The sequence below is a fragment of the Stegostoma tigrinum genome, chromosome 11 (genome assembly GCF_030684315.1).
Source record: "Stegostoma tigrinum isolate sSteTig4 chromosome 11, sSteTig4.hap1, whole genome shotgun sequence".
In the NCBI taxonomy this organism is placed as follows: Eukaryota; Metazoa; Chordata; class Chondrichthyes; order Orectolobiformes; family Stegostomatidae; genus Stegostoma; species Stegostoma tigrinum.
The window spans coordinates 65,382,558-65,403,917 of record NC_081364.1 but is presented as its reverse complement, the minus strand read 5'-3'; the positions used below and the strand labels follow the sequence as shown (position 1 = coordinate 65,403,917).

General features: G+C 41.8%; 1 protein-coding gene across 1 annotated transcript in view; it reads left to right on the top strand.

Annotated features, from left to right (window-relative positions):
- Positions 1–7,101, top strand: part of mst1 (macrophage stimulating 1) — a 75,766-nt gene extending 68,665 nt beyond the window's left edge. The window contains exons 15-18 of the mRNA XM_048547729.2: positions 2,214–2,360; positions 4,848–4,954; positions 5,664–5,803; positions 6,614–7,101. Coding sequence (XP_048403686.1) covers positions 2,214–2,360; positions 4,848–4,954; positions 5,664–5,803; positions 6,614–6,772 — 553 coding nt within the window. The 3' untranslated portion in view covers positions 6,773–7,101. The remainder of the gene's footprint in view (positions 1–2,213; positions 2,361–4,847; positions 4,955–5,663; positions 5,804–6,613) is intronic.
- The last annotated feature ends 14,259 nt before the right edge of the window (positions 7,102–21,360 follow it).

Sequence of the window (21,360 nt, the reverse complement as noted above, 5' to 3'; positions counted from 1 at the left end):
CTCCTTAACTCTGTCTCTGTTTCATTTTACCCCATTAAAAATTTACCCCCCAAAAGGCAGTCAATGTTCTCCCCTTCAAATAGTGTGTGGTAAACTTCCGGCTCCAGGGCTCTTCATCCAACCAGGAATCTTGCAATTTTCAGAGGTTTCATTTCATCTACTTAATTATAAAGGAAGATCCCTGAAGTATTTTGGTCCCAGTGTAAAAATAATACACGGAACAAAAAGGGAAAATCAGGTAAAAGATTGATCTTTTTTCATATTCAAGTGTTATGTTCCCTCTCATTCATAAAATATTTGAATTTTACACTGCAGAAACACAGAAAATAGGTGCAATAGTAGGCCATTCTGGCCTTGGAACCTGTTCCACCAATCAATATAATCATGACTGATTATTCACCGCAACCCTTTACCCTAAAAACTATCTTGAAAACCTTCTTGAAAATATTCCATGTTTTGGTCTCAACTGCTTTCTGTGGCAGAGAATTCCACAGGCTCCACTCTCTGGGTGAAGACATTGCTCCCTATCTCAGTCCTAAGTGGCCCACTCATATCCTTAAACTGTCATCCCTGGTTCTGGACTCCCCAGTCACTGGGAACATCCTTCCTGTGTTCACCCTGTCTAATCCTGTTTGAATTTTATAGGTTATGTTGTGCTTTAAGTTATTTTTAAATTCATTCAACGGATATGTGGGTGTTGCTGGCTGGGCCGCTCCTTCCAGCCTTCCTGCTGAGAAGATGGTGTTGAGCTGCCTTGTTGTATTTTCTGGTGTAGATAGACCCACAATACCATTTGGGTGAGAGCTCCAGGGTTTTGACTTCATGACACTGAAGGAACGGCGATATATTTCCAAGTCAGGGTGGTGAGTGGTTTGGAGGGGAACTTGCAGGGGGGTGTGTTCCCCTGTATCTGCTGCCCTTGTTCTTTTAGGTAGAAGAGGTCAAGGGTTTGGAAGGTGTTGTATAAGGATCTTTTGTGAATTTCTGCAGTGCATCTTGTAGATAGCACACGTTGCTGCTACTAGGTATCGGCAGTGGAGAGAGTGGATGTGGTGCCAATTAAATCAGCTGCATTGTCACATTTGACTCATTATGTCCTCTCCTGTTCCTTCCCTGCAATGCAAAAATATCCTCCTTGTCAAGTAATTTGTGGAATCATAGAATTGTGGAATGGTAACAGCACAGAATGACACCATTTGGCCTGTTGTTTCTATGCTGGTCTTCTGGAGAGCAATTCAGGTAGTCTAACTGTTCTTGCCCTTTCCCTGATTTTTTTTTCTTCAGGTATTTACCTATTGCTTTTTGACAATTACTTGAATCTGCTTCAGCCACTCTTTCAGGCAGATTCCAGATCATAAGAACTCACTATATTTAAAACAGAGCTCTTAATTTTTCACTAGAAATTTGGCCAATGATCTTAATTTATGTTCTGATTATTCACCCTTTTGTCAGTCGGAACTATTGCTCAGTCTACCTCCTTGTTATCTGTGCTCACTCTGTCATTCCCATCATTGTGTTTATTAGAACTTTAGTCAACATCTTAAGTGGAATTTCTGCTTTGTTTATTCACTTGCACAGTGCCAACAATCATCTATTGGTTACAAGACTAGGTCAAATATCCAATTCATAATCTGAAGCTTATTTTTTGAACCCAGAGCAGATTAATGAGTGAAAATCTCTGCTCATTAATCACCTCCTGAGTGAAATGGCTTTAGGGAATTTCAGCCCATTTCCAGCCCGGCGCGGAATGAATGTGTCCTCTCGGTGTAGGGAAGGAGGCATGCTGTTGGGTCAGGTCTGGGCACCTGATGGGATAATGTAGCGGGATCTTTACTCTGTTCCAACCTCTGACAAAGTGTTATTGCTGCCAGCATTATGCTAAAGCTCCCCTAGAAGTCACTATATTCAGTTGCTCCCTCCATGTGAAGCACACAGAGCTTAAACATCTGCAGAATATTTGCAGTTTGATTCTCCCAAGGACGCAATCATTTCTCCGGCCTCAGAGATTCTGGCCAACAAGAAATCTGGAATTAATAGTGAACCAAAGTACCCAGACCCACAGCATCAGATTATGGAGACACTTTCAGATGAGAGGGTGAGAATGAGAATATTATCCTCTGATGGAGCTATACTGGACCAGCCTGAAATAGCAAGTCCTCACATCAGTCGTGAAAAATGAACCAGCATCTCAGTTTTGTGTTTTTGCCTTTTAGTTATGCTGAGTTCAGGGGATATGAAGCCTGGATGGGAACCATGTTCAAAGATCCCAGGGCTGATGATCCAGACAAGCAAGCAATCCCCATCCGAAGGGCTGTGTGTGGACCAAAACGCTCCAACCTGATCATGTTGGAGTTAGAGAGGTACCTGTACCAATAAAATCATCTGTTCTGTTTGATAGTCACCTTCTTAACTTTAATGTTTTAAAATTATACCCATTCTTGGGTTGTGGGTGTCACTGACAAGACTGACTGACATTGATTGACCGTGCATAGTTTGCCCTGAGAATATGGTGGTAGTGGGCCATCTGGTGAAGCTTGCAGTGATTAAATGGTTTGTTGGGCTACATCAATGGACAGTAAAGAGACAGCTACAAATGTGAGACTGGAATCAAACTGAGGCCAGAGGAAAACAGACTTTCTTCCCAAAAGGACATTAGTGAACTCGCTAGGGTTTTAACAACAATCAGACACCTTGGTTGTCATTTTTGCTGATATCAGCTCTTTATTCCAGACTTTTAAAACCAAATTGAAGTTCTCAAACTGCCGTGGGATTTGAACTTACTTTTTTCTGAATGTTTGGGGTACTGTATTACTTTTTCGGTAACTGCCATAAATCTGTTGTAATATTGGGTTCTTACTTTGAGGCTATCAGTATGAAACATAGATATAGGTGTAAAGGTTTGGTGGGTAAAGCACAGCAGAGCAGAAGTACTAGCAATCACAGAAAATGCTGGTGAAACTTAGCTGGCCTTTTTTAAAATATTAATCATGGGATATCACTGACTAGATTAGCATGTATTGCCCATCCCTAATTGCCCACATGGAATCTAAGAGTCAACCACATTGCCACTGGGTCTGAAGTCATATGTAGGCTGAACCAAGTAAACATGGTAGATTTCCTTCACTTAAAGGACTTTAGTAACCAGGTGGGTTTTTATGACAATTAGCAGTGGCCACATGGTTTTCATTAGACTAACTTTTTTATTCCAGACTTCTATTGAATTCAAATTTCACCATCTGCTGTGGTAGGATTTCCACCTTTGTTCCCAGAACATTAAGCTGGCATTTGAGATGACTAGCTCAGTAACATTGCCACTCTGCCATTGCATCCCTAGGCCTGGTAGCATTTATGGAGAGAGAAACAGAGTTAGCAGTTTGAGTCTGACTCTTCTACTGAACTGAAGAGTGGAATTAATGTTTCAGGCAGCACACACTATAGGCCTGACTTCTAATGTCATCATCTGATGTCCAGTGAATAATGGTCATGGTGAATCAAAACTTCCTAAGATCAGGGATCCTCTGAAAATCAGGAACATTGACTGAGCAGCTTTGATATGGGAGCCGAAATGCAGAGAACTGGGATGGTTAAACCTGCAATGAAACAAAAAGAACCTAATAAGTCAATTAGTCAAGTTTGGTTTAGATCAATTAGGTTTTGCACTGAGTAAATCAACCCATTCTCTGTGCAGAGGATGTCCCAGAAACATTAAGAGACATCAATGGTATTGATAGACGATAGGCTGAAAATGTCTGTCAACTCAAGGGATAAAAGGTATCTGGCTCTGTCTCACTAAGCTGGGGACAGAGTGTAGCAGGGCTAGGGTGACAATGGTAGAGGATTGATTGGATTTGATAAACTGAGAATCAGGTTATTAGGAGTTAATTTGAGAACTTGGAGAGATATAAGCTGCTTTGGGGTATTCCTATACCAGGATGACTGGAGTCCTGGAGCACTCGTGAGGGTATCTGGGAGTTTCCAAGTGGCCTGCCTTTGGGGGCACTACTGACATGTATACTGAGAGTCTTAGGCGAGGATCTAGGAATTAGAAAGTGAAAATCTGGCATCTAGAAGGACAATGAAGTAGATCTTGGAATCTGTTGGAAGCAAAAAGAGTGCATTTATTATTATTTTTAATCAACCTGTTTAGGCATGTTGTGACATACCTTTGGAGCAGGTGGAGACAGTAAAGACTGCAGCTGCTGGAAGCTAGAGTCAACAAATGTGGAGATGGAAATTGCAGCATGTTGGACAGCATCTGAGGAGCAGGGAAGTCATGTTAGTCCTGGCGAAGGGTTTCGGCCTTGAATGCTCTCTGACCTGCTATACCTTTCCAGCTCCACATTTGTTGAATCTGAAGCATGTGGGACTGGTATCCAGGCCCTCTGGCTCAGGGATAGGGACAATACCACTGTGCCAAAAGAGCCCCAAATGTATATTAATATACTGTTTTTTTTGCATCTTTACAATGTGCTAAGCCACTTTATAGGCAATCAAGGAATTTTCTGAAGAGTTGAAATTGTTGTAGGCAGTGTGGCAGTCAGTTTGCACACAGCAGGTTCCCAAAATCAGCAGTGTGATGATGACTTGCATCTTTGATATTGATAGAGGGATAAATATTGGCCAGGGCATCAGGGAAACTGTCTCTGCTCTTCCTTGACTAGTCACATGGGATCTTTTACTTCCTTCTGATTGGAGAGCCAGAACCTTGATTTAACATCCCTTCTATTTGCATTTGTGCAGAACTGCCTTAGTACTGACTGGACATCAGCCTAGATGATGTGTTCAATCTTCTGAGTCAACATCAGATGCCCCATACTGACCTCTGATTTTTTTTCTTACTTGTACAGACCTGCCACTTTGAACAGTCGTGTTGCTGTGATCTGTCTACCCCCTCAGGGTTATATCGTTCCTGAAGGGACTAATTGTGAGATAGCAGGTTGGGGAGAGACTCAAGGTAAGGACATTCACCAGGAATTTGGTAACAGCTCAAATAACATTCACATGGACCTCACCTCACGCAGAGTTATCATTGTGGCTTGAACCAGTCATTCAGTAAGATGAAAACAAGTTGCCTTGGTCATAGTCCTGCTTTGGGAAGTGACAGTTTCATTGCTGGTGATGATGCTCACAAACTGAAATTCCAACTAACACTTTCACACTTTTGGTGTACAAATAGCAGGGAACAAAGGTGAATGAAGTTAGATTAATTACAGTTGGCAAAATGCTACACCCAAAGTCCTGATACTAATATTTGGATTTGGGAAATTTGGTTGTCAGAGTTAAAAGGTTACACCATATTAGGCATCTGTGCTCTGAGCAAAGCTGGTGTTCCCCATAGTGCAGTATTTCCAGGTGTGAATCTCTAGTTTTGGAATGGCTTGTACTTGCAACTTATTTGGACAAAACAAGAAATAAGAGAAAATCACCTGATGCAGTGTGTGCAACAAAGGTGAATACTGGAGTTGACTGGTTTGTCCAGGAACTTATGAGAAGAGACATTGTCTTGTGTGTCAGGCCAGGAAGAGTAAACGATTGAGATCTTTACTGGCCTCTTGCTGGGTATTACCATCGCATTATTCTGTCGGAGCCTATTGGACCCAGGTCCTGTGTTGGTTCTTTGTCCATTTCTTTGTCCATCCTAATTTCTTCCTCTTGATGTGTAGGTACAGGCCGTGATGATGTTTTGAATATCTTGGCGATGCCGGTGATAAGTAACAAAGTATGCAATCGGTACTACAGAGGCCGCCTAGCTGAGACAGAGATCTGTGCTGGGACAGTTGTACGGGGATCTGGAGCTTGTGAGGTAAGAAACAAGAACACAAGCAAATGGCTTTTACCAGTAACAGCGGATGGAGAATTCTAGCCAGCAGAGCAGCTGGAACAGAAATCGACGCACAGGCCAAAGTCCTGATATCGATTTGGGACTTTTGGTCAGCAGAGTTAAAAGGTTTCACCAGATTAGGCACCTTTGTCTTTTTACACAAGGCTCCACAATGCCTGAAATGGTGATGTAGGGGGAGCATCATTCTGCGTTCCAATTACCCTTCACCTGAACAAGGACTGCAGTTGGAGCTTTGAATAGAGACACTGTAATCCCACACTAAACTAACTGAGTCTGGAAGCTAATGCTTCCTCACGCTGCTTGCCCCAGGTTGTCTATCCCAGGACACCTCTCTGAAATAAATGATGCACCAGCAGGACGTTTAGAAAAACATATATAATCAGGCAGAGACCACACAATTTCATGAAAGGGAAGCCATGATTCACTGATCTATTAAAGTCATTTGAAGGTGCAACATGTAGAGCTGATAAGCAGGAACCAGTAGATGTAGACCTGAATTTTGCAACAAAGGAGAGATTCTCCAGCTCAGATAAAATGGTGCCCGAGCCCTGATTCTGGGAGTCTCACCCCAAATCTCAAACCTATCATTTTAACCAGCAGATGTTTTCTAATCAACCTGGTTTCAGACATTATGATACCTCTGGAGCAGATGGGACTTGAACTCCTGGTTCAGAGGTAGGGTTGGTGTTATTTCAAGTTGGACAACAACAGCAGCTGTTATTTACACTTGTGTTCCCAGGAAACTTAAAAGCAGTTTCTTGTATCTTTCAGCGGGATTATGGTGGGCCCCTTGCTTGCTTTACCCACAGCTGCTGGGTGCTCGAGGGAATCATCATTCCAGATCGTGGATGTGGCCGACCGAATCACCCTGGCATCTTTGTCCGAGTTGCAATGTATGTAGACTGGATTAAGAAAGTCATGGAACTCTAGGTGCCAGGCTTTCAGTGGGAGATTCAGCATCTGCGATATGAATATTTCCAAACACCCAGCCCTGGTATTGTTATAACATCATTTTTCCATGGCTTTCAGAGTAATCATCTTTAAACAATTAGCAGTGTAAAACTAACAGCGGTTTACGCATTACATATGAGAGGATTTGTTATTTAATGAAACCCATGGGTCAATGAAATCATTTTTGGGAGGTTTACTAATCAATGGTGTGATTGATCAATCATTTTTGGGAGGCTTCACTGCAGTCATGAATCATTTAAGTTATGTATGGGATACAAATTAATTAAATTGCAGATTTTCACTCATCACGTTTTTGTGAGTTTGGTATTAATTTAAAACCTGATATCTGGAACATCTCTTCTGACACAGTATTTAACTGTTCTACCTTGAAGAGCTCTTTTGGCACTTCTTCCATCATTAAAAATTGCTGACATTTAACTCCATTTAACCTGCCTGTCTCATCATGTATATACTCATGATACAAACAATGCTTTGTATACATAAATGTCATTGTCATTGTGTTGTACTTTTTTTCATGTGGCATTTTCTAAAGTGTTTCAGATCATCTCGATAAATCTAATTTTCAAACCAGTCTCATTGACATTGGGCAATGACATAATGAATTAGGTAGAGTTTTTATTTGTATAGATGTGAAAACAAATGAACACTTACCTCTAAAATAAATTTTGAATGATGTTTCATTTCTTGGTTACTTGAATTTTTAAAATTCTTTCTTAGGATGTATATGTCACTGGTAAGTCCAGCTTTTGTTAACTACCCCAGACTTTTCTGAGTGGTTTGTTAGGCCATTTCAAGCGTTAAACACATTGATCGATGTGTGCAGTTACATGTAAACCAAACCAGGCAAGAATGACAGATTTCCCTCCCTTGAAAACATTAGTGAAAAAGATAAGTTTTTACAACAATGAATGATGGTTACATGATGACTATCCTTGAGACTAGCTTTTAATTCCAGGTATAATAATTGAGTTTAACCTCCTCCAGCTGCCATAGTGGGATTTTAACTTGTATTCCCAGCTTGGGTCTCTATCCAGTGTCAGTAGTCAGTGATAATGCCACTATGCTCCCCTGAAAAGTCCTTGACTAACACACTTTGTGCAATAATACTAATGATGACAGTGAGTGCACTTTGGATTCCTCCTTGCACTGTAAAAACATAATCCAACGATGGTGCTGCTAAATTGTGCTAGATCAAATGTTATAGTCAGAGAGTTGGGAAATAGTGGGAAGTTTAGTCCAGCAGAATGGTGGTAGCTGTACTGGGATATACCCCAGAGATAATGGGAACTGCAGATGCTGGAGAATTCCAAGACAATAAAATGTGAGGCTGGATGAACACAGCAGGCCAAGCAGCATCTCAGGAGCACAAAAGCTGACGTTTCGGGCCTAGACCCTTCATCAGAGAGGGGGATGGGGAGAGGGAACTGGAATAAATAGGGAGAGAGGGGGAGGCGGACCGAAGATGGAGAGTAAAGAAGATAGGTGGAGAGAGTGTAGGTGGGGAGGTAGGGAGGGGATAGGTCAGTCCAGGGAAGACGGACAGGTCAAGGAGGTGGGATGAGGTTAGTAGGTAGCTGGGGGTGCGGCTTGGGGTGGGAGGAAGGGATGGGTGAGAGGAAGAACCGGTTAGGGAGGCAGAGACAGGTTGGACTGGTTTTGGGATGCAGTGGGTGGGGGGGAAGAGCTGGGCTGGTTGTGTGGTGCAGTGGGGGTAGGGGACGAACTGGGCTGGTTTAGGGATGCAGTAGGGGAAGGGGAGATTTTGAAACTGGTGAAGTCCACATTGATACCGCCTGGGAACCGTGCAGCCTAATGGTATCAATGTGGACTTCACCAGTTTCAAAATCTCCCCTTCTCCTACTGCATCCCTAAACCAGCCCAGTTCGTCCCCTCCCCCCACTGCACCACACAACCAGCCCAGCTCTTCCCCCCCACCCACTGCATCCCAAAACCAGTCCAACCTGTCTCTGCCTCCCTAACCAGTTCTTCCTCTCACCCATCCCTTCCTCCCACCCCAAGCCGCACCCCCAGCTACCTACTAACCTCATCCTACCTCCTTGACCTGTCCGTCTTCCCTGGACTGACCTATCCCCTCCCTACCTCCCCACCTACACTCTCTCCACCTATCTTCTTTACTCTCCATCTTCGGTCCGCCTCCCCCTCTCTCCCTATTTATTCCAGTTCCCTCTCCCCATCCCCCTCTCTGATGAAGGGTCTAGGCCCGAAACGTCAGCTTTTGTGCTCCTGAGATGCTGCTTGGCCTGCTGTGTTCATCCAGCCTCACATTTTATTATCTTGGGATGTACCCCAGTTCTGTAAACCCAGCAGTGAGGAGAGAGGAATAGGATAAGAGAGGAGGAATGGAGGAAGAGAGGATTAGGGAAACATTATCAAAATTATTCTAAAATCATCATGTACAAATCCCTGCATGGCCTCGTGCTGTTTGTCCCAGGATGTACATCCTAGGACATCCCTCTGAAATAAATGAAGTACTCGCAGCACATTTAGAAAAATATTGTATAATCAGGCAGAGACAATACAGTTTCATGAAAGGGAAGGTGTGATTCACTGATCTATTAAAGTCATTTGAAGGTGGAACATGTAGAGCTGATAAACAGGAATCAGTAGATGTAGACCTGCATTTTGCAATAAAGGAGAGATTCTCCAGCTTAGATAAAATGGTGCCTGAGCCCAGATTCTTGTGGTCTCACCCCAGATCTTGAAACTACCATTTTAAGCAGCAGAAGGTGTTGAAGGTGCTCTGTGTAGTTTGCACATCCTTGACTTCACAGAGGCTTTTGCACAATATGACATTGCTGTTACCTTCAAAGAGAAACTAATTTTTTAAGGGGATGTCCAAAATAGAACTTGAGCTTTATACTTTTTAAGAGAAGATCTAAAATTATTGGAGTTCTTTGGAAAGTGAAAGGTATCCTATGGGATAGGTCCAGGAATACCTTTGGAAAAGCACATATATACTTTGGGAGAGGTCAAGTATACTTTGGGTTAGGACAACTGCCCTTTGGGATCATGTAGACATGAATGTGTGCCAGAAGTAAAGAAACCTGTTGGAACTGTAAAACATTTCAAACCCCTTGGAACTGTCAATAACTTTGCAACTGTAAAGTTTATTAATTTTTTGACCATTTTAAAATGTTTCCCAGTTTAAAAAAATTGGAGGTTTCTGTTTCATTTGATGACATAATCTTATCTGTAGTATTTGTGCTGCATGATTAATTTCACAACCTTTCATTATCACAGTGGGTGCTTGTTGGTTCACAGTTGATTGACAGCTCCAAATGGTTGTAAAGTCTTGGTTGTGGGGCAATGAACAGAAATGTTGATTGTATAAGGGATTTAGCATTGAGGAATTTGAGTGTATTGAATGAGGTTTAAACAATGTGAGGTTTGTTTTCAAACATAGTTAAGTTATAAGTGGATATTTAGAAATTTTATTTTATTTCATCCTGATGCCTGCCAATGGTGACTACTTGGTGAGTTGATATATAGAGTTTAAGACCAAAATGGTGGTGGCTGTGTGGCATGACTGGCACTGGGTTGGCATAGAAGCAATAAATAGCCAGGGGACTGAGAGGCAAACATCCAGGTGGATAGTATGAGGGGCCACTGGCAGTGAGTGGGGACTTCAGTGGGCATAAACTGGGCATATGTGCATATTAGGACTAGTGGGCTTTTTATTGATATTATTCTTCTGTTTAAAAGTGATAGTGAACCAAGTTAGCCATGTTAGGTGTTCTGAGGAAGGGTCACCAGACCTGAAACATTGACTTTTTCTTCACAGATGCGCCAGATCTGCTGAGCTTTTCCAGTGACTTCTGTTTTTCTGATCCCGATTTACAGCATCTGCAGTTCTTTCAGTTTTTATCAGGCATTTTACTCTGCCCGCCTCCGTACCAGTCAGCCCCTGAGACTGCCTACAGTTTGTTTCCTGGGATAGTGAGGTGATTCCCCAGAATGAAAATCTCTCCATCTGGCAACTTTCTCCTGACCTGTGTTTGTGTTGCCAAGGATATTTTTAACTCTACATTCCAGGCTTGGGAGCAGAAATTCTGGCCATAGTGTATTTGGATTTCCAAAAGGCATTCAATGAGATACTTCATTAAAGGTCACTGCACAATATAAGGTCTTCTAGTATTGGGGATGATACATTGGGTAGAGGATTTGCTAATTAACAGGAATCAGAGAATGACGGTAAATGGATTGTTTGATTGATAGATTGGGAAACTGATACAGATGGAATACCTTAATGGGTCAGTGCAGGTGCCTCAATTACATACAATCTATATAGATTACTTTGATGAAGGGACCAGCTGTATTGTCAAATTTGCTGATGATACAAAGATCAGTATGATAAGAAGTTGTGAAGAGCATACAAAGAAGGCTGAATTTTGTTCAGGTGGCACTGGCTTCCCTCAATGATGAATTGGAAAGTAAGGGGTGACATAATTCCATTACTTGGAGGAGGCTGAACCAGATTCCGTGGCAGCCCGGAGGTTCATGAGTTGACAAAAGGTACCTGTCTCTCTAAAGTATGAGACCCCACCTTCAAGAGTTTCCAGAGCTAAAGCTAGCTCATCAATCCCACCAGTGCCACTGGGAGGAGTGGCCGTATCTGGGTCTGCACCTATCCTCAGGGATTCAGTTTAGGAGGGAGGGTGGAGGGTGTTGCTTTCATTGGGACGGTAATCAGTCCTTGCAACCAGGGTGGTCCTCCATACACCACGAGGTGACCCCTATTTGTGTCTACAGCTAAGTTGCCGGGACTTACTAGGCCTGTATGTCTCTCCATACATTGAAGGGCTTACTCACTGCTGGTAAAATGTCAGTGTTGGCTGTTCATTTAATTGGCCACTCAAGGCCCTCAATTTGGGGTCAGATAGTCATCCTCCATCATCCTGCCACTGACGGAACTCTACTGGATCAGTACAGCATTGGCAACTTGCCCCCTCCATTGCTTTGTATGGCCCATATGACTCTTGCCCATTACTGAGGGCCTCATTAAATTCTACTGACAGTCTGTAAAGGGATATCGAGAAGATAAGTCAGTGGGCAAAATATTTTGCAGATTACGAATTAAATGAGGAAATGTGAGGTTGTCCTCTTTAGCAGGAAGGTTAGTAAAAGAATATCATTTAGATGGAGACAGATTGTGGACTGTTGTGGTCCAGAGGGATCTGGTAGTCCTTGTGCATGAATCACAAAATCTCGGCAGGCAGGAAGAGAAGGTAATTAAGAAGGTAAATGGAATGTTGAACTTCATTGCAAAGGTAATGAAATATAAAAGTAGGAGACAAAAACAGAAGTTACTGGAAAAACTCACCAGATCTGGCAGAATCTGTGGAGAGAAATCAGGGTTAACATTTCGGGTCCGGTGATCCTTCATCAGAACTGCAGTTCTTGCAGTTTTTGTAAAATTAGACTTGCTGCAACTGCACATGGCATTGGTGACGCCATATCTAGATACTATGTATAGCACAGTGTCCTTACATAAGGTGGGATATACTCATCTTGGAAAGAGTTCAGTATTTGACCTGGTTGAATTCTAGGATGAAGGAAATATTTTAGGAGAAAATGTTGAGCAAGTTGGGCCAATACTCATTGGAGTTTAGAAGACCTTATTGAAACATACACAATTCTGAGGGGTTTTGATGTGGGTAGATGCTGAGATGAAGTTACCCTAGGCAGAAGAATTAGGTGTAGCAAGCACAATTTCAAAGTAAGGGGTCTCCCAATGAAAACAGAAATGAGGAGGAATTTCTTCCCTCAGAAGGTTATGTTGGAATTCTGTCTCCCAGAGAGGAGTAGAGGCTGGGTCAGTGAATATATTCAAGACTGAGTTGGACAGAGTTGTGACCTCCAAGAGAGTTGGGTTATTGTGCAGTGTTGGGGGACAGGCCGTAGAGTGGAATTTGGACAACGTTCAGATTGATTATGACCTTACTGACTAGTGGAGCAGGCATGAGGGCTGAATGGCCTACTCCCGCTCTTTTCAATTTGACTTGCAGCGCAGTCTTCCTCCACTGTGGACTGAAGAACCTAACACTGTATGAGAGCCTGATGTCTACCTAAATCTCAAAACCCACTGACAAAGGTCGCAGTAACCCTCAGTTGTTAGTTTTCTCCCTTAACCTCCAAATCTCTTCTCCTCAGTTTGTTTTTATACTCTGAAGCTTCTCGGACTATTTTCCATGCTACAGATATTATATAGATGTCAGCAGTGTGAACTGCATGATCAGAAGAGGCTATTGATTTGCTTTGATTAAGGGGCGTACACAGTAGGTCAGCATCTGAGCACATTGCCTTAACCACAGCATAACATTAGCTTGGATATCAGTAGGCTGATGCAGTGGCGATACTTTATGTTCGCAATGTTAGCATGAAGTTGAAAAACCCCACCCCCATCAAAAATCACCCCATTTCAACCCTATCTCTTGTCCTTAACATTCTCTGTTGTTTTCTGCAATTTCATTAAATCTTTGATTTCATTTGTCTTTTTCAACTATTTATTTGCAAATTGCTTGCTATGTTTGACTCCATTACAACAGTGACAGCAGTTCAACAAGAAGGCAAGTGAACTTAAAATTAAAAAGAAATTTATGAAATAAACTAAACAATTTGAAGACAATAAAGCTCTTGGTCCAGGTTGGTTGCACCCACAGAATTTATAAGACTCCAGATAAGAGAGAACATTTTTGCTCATATTTGAAAACTGCATGGGGCTGAGATAGGCTCCTGCTGCAACTGAGATGTTTTGAATGAGGGAATGGGTGAAGATTAACTGGAAGAAATTTAGGATGCATTTATTATAGTGTTGAGAGATTTTCGGATGTATCATAGAATCCCTTCAGTGTGGAAGCAGGCCAATCAGCCCATCGAATCCCACTGATCCTCAAAAGAGCATCCCACCCAATTATCCTATCCCTTCTGAGCATTAATTATGCTGGGATAGTAATCCCTTCACCATTGATGTTCCACAAAATTGCAACAATGCAGCGCGAAAATTTTGCTTTGTTGCTCAATGCTTGTTAATCATTGATTTGATAATAATTACCATATGTTCTGCTGGACCATTAGAGCATGGGTAGTTGGGCAAAATTGTGATATGGGTCACTTCCCACTTACTACCCGTCTTGAAATGGCTTGCCAATGTACTAAAATACTTTGTAGGACACTATCTGATCTGAACATTGAATGATCTGAAAATAGTGCTCTTCTTATCAGCAATAGTCATGTCATTATTAGTAAGTTATCGAACAGTGGGAAATTCAGAGAAATAATTTGTCACAAGAATGTAATCTTTCCCTTGTGATGTAGATAGGTTGGTTGCTACTTTCATCCACAGACTGGATGGAGCATTTTGTAGATGCAGAGGCCCTTTCTGCTCAGGTTGAAATGTTTGACATACCTCACTTGCATTTCCGAGTAGTCAAATATATGAATTTATCCCCGGCCAGTGCACAGACTCACGCGTTAACCATCTTACACATTCAATACCCGTATTTCCCTGGCGTAACATGAACATGACATCTTGGCGTAATGTTTTGGTATTTGATTTGTTTGCCCTCAAATGACTTGTCATGACTTGCCAGGTTTGTCCTTGTATGGTCATAATGAACAAATCTTCTCAAATACTACTTTAATACTGAATCATGATTTTCCAACTTTGTAGTTGCTCATCTTTGTCAGTTGCCAGTTTCAACTATTACTTTTGGCTCTGGCCAAATTGTAACAGATCAACATCAAGAACATAGAGTCATAGAGATCCACAGCTTAGAGAAAATCCCTTCGGCTCATAAAACCTGCACCAATCATTCAAATCCCATTTTCTGGTACTGGGCACATACATTGTATGCATTGACGTCAAAAGTGCACATCTAAATGCTTCTTAAATGTTGTGAGGGTTCCTGCCTCTACTATCCTTACAGGCAGTGAGTTCCCACTACCCTTTGGGTGAAAAAATTCCTCATTTCTCCTCTAATCCTTCTGCCCCTTACCTTAAGTCTATGTTCCCTGGTCATTGATTCTTCCATCAAGAGGAAAAGTCTCTTCCTGTCTACTTATCTCTGTCCCTCATAATTTTATACATCTCAATCATAATCCCCCTCAATCTCCTCTGCTGTAAGGAAAACGACCCCAGTCTGTCCAAACTTTCTTCATACCTGAAACTCTCCAGCCCACACCATATCCTGGTAAATTCACTGAATCCCACTGGACGTCCCTGTTCTTCTTCGTGTTCAACATGTAGATGTAAAAGAAGAATATCTTGGTTTTTGTGTGGGTTGGGTAATCTACTCAGGGTGTCAGTTGTAATCATCCTGGGACCTGGTTTATATGTCACTTCAAAGTCATATCCTTTTAGATCATTGACTGTTTCAGTTGCATCAGATGTAATCTGTTCACCACAATGGATATGTTTCGAATCTCAGAAATTGTGTTGCCGACAGGCAGATAGTCCTGCTATTGTTGGACCATTGTTACCAAGTACAATTTTTAGGAAGCCAAGATGAACTTGTACACTGGTACTGTAGTGTGATGCCCCCAGTGCAGGGAATTGGAGATCCATTATAATCTGTGTCATAGTCTCTCGTAGATGCACCATAGACCACCACTTGTTGAGGTGCATTTTTGTCAGGATTCATTGTGGTAATATGCTGGCTGTTGTTCCGGTGTTGATCTTAGCTTTCCTTGTGTGTTGCCTGCTTTTCAGGGTATATGATGTCAATAGTTATGAAAGTTTTTTGATTGCCTAGCATGGTTGATGTGATGTGTGAGGTTTACAATATGGAAAACTTGGTCTTCATCTGAAATTTCCCTTTTACTTGGTTGGCTCTGAAAGATTAACGTGTTTGCATTTATGCAATTTCTTAATACTTGTCTTGTTCCTAATGTTGAGGCGCTATAACATCTAGTTGGTCTGCTTTATTTGTGCAGTTGGGTCGAGCCTGGTCTTTGACACCAGGTTTCCTGCTTAAGCATGCCCAATATCTCTTGATGGTAGACGCTGTATAGATATCAAGAAAAGCTGCACAGCTTTTGGGTAGATATGACAAATTGCATTTGTTCCAGATTTTATTGTTTTGGTGTACTCTGCTAACTGTAGCAATAGTGTTAGCTGTGCTTAAAGCTTGTAATTGTTGTTGGTCACCACAATGAATTCATACTTGCATCCATCCTAAGGTCAATGTTATGTCCCATTACCTTGCTAAAAGATCCTTCCCAAAGACTTTAGTAGAGGTGATGACCAACTCAATAGGTTTCTTTGACAATTCATTTTTGGAAAAATCATATTCATGCACATTGCTCTATATCTTCTGAAAAGCTTATCACTAAATTCTTGGGGGTCCTGACTATATGCCATGAGTTAAAGTCTGTTGATCTTGAAGTTAATTCTTACCTTGAACAGGTCTTTGAGAATCTTTCAAATCTTTTCTGGATCTTTCTGATCATTCATGAATAAACTGGATATATTAATTCTGCAAAGTCCCTCCTTGCCAGTTGGCAACCAAAACCTTTAGAGATCTTTTCTTGGGATAGCTTGATCTGCAAATAAGAACTGCATATGTTGTTTGAACAGTTGTAATTCAGTGAGGGGCTCACTGGATACTCAACGAGGTTTCTGCTTTCCATGATTCTATCTTAAAAACATTGGACTATGCCTCCTTCAGCTAGATGCCGCTAACTTTGTGTCTGTCTAAATTTAAAATTGTTCCTCCTTTAATGACAAAGACTATGCAGTTGATGTTATGAGACAAACTGATATGAATGAGCCAGAAACAGAGCATTTTTACCTTCCAGCTTTCAGTCTTGCATTGCATTGGTTTTGTCTCCCAGCTCAGAAGTATACTTTAACATTTTAAGTTTTAAATAATGCAATCTTAGAAATTTTTTTCATGTTTAAAGAACTTACATTCTAATCAAAAAGCTAATGGCTGTTTTCTTGGTGGTTAAAGTCCTATCTAGAGATCTGTTTTCATCGAATATGAAGCTGGTAAAGGTAAAGAACTCCTGCTTACAGCTAAGGATTTGCAGTGGCATTTGGGTACAGAGCAAGAAACGCATTTCATTAGAATCAAACAACTAATGAAGGCAGTGCCTTTGCTGAGATTCTAGGATGTCAACAGAAATTCAGGTCACAGAATAATGTCAGACAAATGGACTTGATGCAACCCTTATGCAGCAAGGTCAATCAGTTGTATTTGCAACGAGGGCATTAACACAAACTGTGTTGTGAATGCTGTACACAGATTGAGGAAGAGTGCCCGGCTATTGTATTTGCTTGCAAGAATTTGAATCCCATTTAGGAGAGATAAAATGACAGAAAGGTCTGACCATAAATCACTTCAAAGCATTTTTCTCAAACTGCTTCCCTAAGCTCCAAAGCAACCGCAAAGAACATCATTCTGTTTTTCAGAGGTGTAATTTGGAAGCGATGTACAAAACAGATGTACATTGCCAACATGCTGTCGAGTGCAGCACTCCCAATGAAGACATCAGAAGATTCTAAGACAGATTGTGAAATATTCAAGATTCAACGAGAAACAACAGCTTAGCTTTCTCTGTAAGTCCACAACCTGGCACTACCATTGAATCTGAAAGGCAAATCAATCAAATCAATCAAACTATGCAACAAGATAGAACTCTCCAAGTGTTACAGGATGTAGTGATGAAATGGTGACATAAAACCACCAGGACATATCTGTTGCCTAAAGAGAGTATTGACCATCCAGAAATGAATTGATAGCCCAAGATGGTATGTTGTATGAATGAAATAGAGTCATTATCCTGAAGACAGATGTTGAAGTGAATCCATGTAAACCACCAATAAATGAGTCTAGTCTAAGGAAGGCAAGAGACGTAGCTGTACTGGCTAAATATGAGCATTGAGATTAAGTCCCCATATCAGACAAATACCAAAATAATCAAGCTGAAAATAGCTGTAAGACACCAAGACAAGCCGTGGTGAAGGAGTAGAGGTTTGGAGTAGACCCCTTCACTCTTGCATGAACTGATTATCTATCGCCATCAATTGTCATTCTGACTACTGGGGGTTAACCAACAAACATCAATGGCTGTCAGTGAAGATCATAGAAAGCTTTAAAGCACATTTCAAACACTACAGCTTTCCAGACATTGTAACAAGCAGCAATGACTCTCAATTTGTGAATGCAGAATGTACTACTGTCAGGCTTGAGGATGACACAGAAACAGGTGGGAAGGCAATTGGTGAGGATAACAGAGAGTCAGCAGAGGGATATAGGCAGGCAAATCAAGCGAGCAAAACTTGCCAGATGGAATATAAGGTAGGAAAATGTGAGGTCATGCACTTTGCAGGAGGTGTTGATTATTATTTAAACAGGGAAAGACTGCAGAGAGCTCAGAAAAAAAGGGCTTTGGGAATCCTCATCTGTAATCTCAAAAAGCTAACACCCAAGTTCAACAAGTATTTGGGAAGATAGATGGCATGTTGGCCTTTATTTCAAAGGGAGTGAAGTATAAAAATAGGAAGGTTTTGCCAAAACTGTACAAGGTACTAGTTAGACAACAGCAGGAATACTGTGAACAGTTTTCGGTCCGTTATATAAGGAAAAATATACTGGCATAGCAGTCCAGAGAAGATTCACTGGATTGATGCTAGGTATGGAGGAATTGTCTTTGAGAAGAGGATGAGTGGACTAGGCATTTACTCTTTGAAGTTTAGGAGAAGACCTTATTGGAACACAAATGATTCTTAGGAGACTTGACAGGGTAGATGTGGGGAGGCTGTTTCTCCATGTGTAAGAGTCTAGGATCCGTGGACATAATCTCAGAATAAGGGGTTACATATTCAAGACAGAGAATCAAAGGAATTTCTTCTCTCAGAGGATTGAGAATCCGTGGAATTCTTCACTACAGGAGGCTCGGTCATTAAGTTTATTCAAGGCTGTGATAGACAGTAAGGGAATCAGGGGTTAAGGCGAAACAGGCAGGAAAATTGAGTTGATCATTATCAGATCAGATAGGATTTCATCGAATGGTGGAGTGGACTCAATGGGTTGAATGGCCAACATCTGCTCTTACATGTTATGGTCATACAATGTGATCTCAGCCATTTATTGATATCACATGGAGTGAATTGAAGTGGCTAAAAAGTGGGGATCTCAGGAGGAGGCTGAAAAGGATCATCCACGTGCAATTTCTAACAGAAGCTAATTGCAAACCACCTCAAGCTAAATTCCAGATCAACTGCGTCATTATTAGACATTGGTCATATTGCCCCTTAGTCTTATTCAGTACTGAATTGACCCTCACCATTCACCCTGAACGTGACAGGACTGCAGAGTTTGGATCTGAATCGCTAGCTGAAGGATTGCTGAGCTCTATCTACACCATATTGCTTGGGCTACTCAGCATTCGTGCATTCCTGTGTTATAGCTTCATCAGGTTGGTATCTCATTGTTAGAGAGTTTTATGCTACTTTGGGGATGATCTCTTACATTCTTTAATGAACATGGCTTAATGCTCTGGGTTGATGCTGATGGTAGAATGTGGAATGTGGCTAGCTAAAAGGTTACATCTTGTGGTTGAATGTGATCCTGATGCTGTTAAGAGCCAGCAAATCCTCATAAATGGCCAATTTAGAGTTCCTAAATTGTTCTAAACCTATCCCATTTAGCACATCGGTTAGTGCCACACAACAGGATGGAGAATATCTCCAATGTAAAGGGAAGCTATGTTCCCTTAAGGACTGTGAGGTGGTTACTTGTTCCGATATTTACATGGACAGATGCATCACTGTGAGTTACTGCTCAGTTGGTTCTTGTTCCTCTGAGTAAGTCCCATTACAGGATGTGAGCACGACAATCAAGATTGACCCTCAAGTGCACTACGGCAAGGAATCCTTGGGATAAAATGTTAAGCTGGCTACCCTCTCAGGTGGATGGAAATGGTCATCCATTGTATTAATTTAAAGATGAGCAGATTTTTTTTTGCCTGGTGTCCTGCTTGATACTTACTCCAACCAACATTGCTAAAACATACAATCTGGTCATTATCATATTGTGACTGTGCTTCAAAAGTACTTCATGGGCTGTGGAATATTGCACAGATGAAAGGCACCATATAAATGTAAGCATTTCTGTCTTAAATGATAGACTGGTGAGATCAAGGTCAAGTGGGTTAAAGAGATAACAAGGTGTAGAGCTGGATGAACACAGTAGGCCAAGCAGCATCAGAGGAGCAGGAAGGCTGACATTTCGTACCTAGACCCAGGCCCGAAACATCAGCTTTCCTGCTCCTCTGATGCTGCTTGGCCTGCTGTGTTTATCCAGCTCTACACCTTGTTATCTCAGATTCTCCAGCATCTGCAGCTCCTACTATCTTTCAAGTGGGTTACATTTGAGTTTTGATTCTCCCGCTGGGTTGTTAGCCCATTCTGACAGCACTGTCTTTAAGGACATGGCCAGCTGGTGATGCTAGTTACAGACTTTGAAGCGTTGGTGTTGGAATGTAAGGCTGAAGTTCAGGTTGGGGATAGAGTTGTAATCAGGAAGCAGTTACTTGATTTCAGACATGCTACGCGATTCAACTGGTGCCAGCTCAACTGTCTGTCAAACATGCACTTGATCAGTCTATGCCTGCACTGGTACTTTTAACAGTGTGCCCTCAGTAGTGAGATCTTCCGGAGATTTCTCTTCCTCTGTGGCAAAGGGTTCATGTTCTTTGAGAAAGCTTCTGGTCTATTAATTGGTCAACCTGCATCAGACAGACGTTTTGGTGAGATTTTAACCATGGTATGTACTGATAGGGAGCGATAAGCTGTCACAGGCCTTGAAAGTGTTTTGTGATCAGTGGCTGAGGAGATGTCACCATCAATAAAACAATAAAAAAAACCAAAGAACTACTGATGCTGGAAATTTGAAACAAAACTGGAAATTGCTGGAAAAATTCAATAGGAAAGGCAGCATCTGCAGACAAAAAGCAGAGTTAACATTTCAGGTCCAGTGACGCTTCTGTAGAACTGATTGTAGCTAGGAAAAGGCTAGTAGACATGCTGAAGATGGAGTATGAAGTGGGGGGTGGGGGGGGGGGGGGGGGAGAGGAGTAAATGATTTTATGGGTAGATGGAGTCCAGAGAAAGAGAGAAAACAGCAATTGGATAGTCAAAGGAAGTGGAGTAAAGGTCAGCCTGGGAGAGGCACATGCTTCTTTCTGTAAAGAATCCATCCCATTCTCCCTGTTTCTCCCTCTCCATCTGTTCTGATGATGCCAGCTTCTACAAAGGCTCTCCAAAATGCCCACTTTCTTCCTTAATCTAGGATTCCATACCACCAGAGTTGACAGAGCCCTCAGCTATGTCCAACCCATCTCCTGCACATTGGCCCACACCCCTTCTCATCCCTTTTGCATAACATCGATAAGGTCATCCTTGTCTTCACCTACCCTGCCAACAACCTCATCTGAAGGATCTTTAGCTGATAATTTCACCAATTCCAGCAGGATGCCACTATCAGACACATATTCCCCTCCCTTCCCTTGTCAGCCTTCAG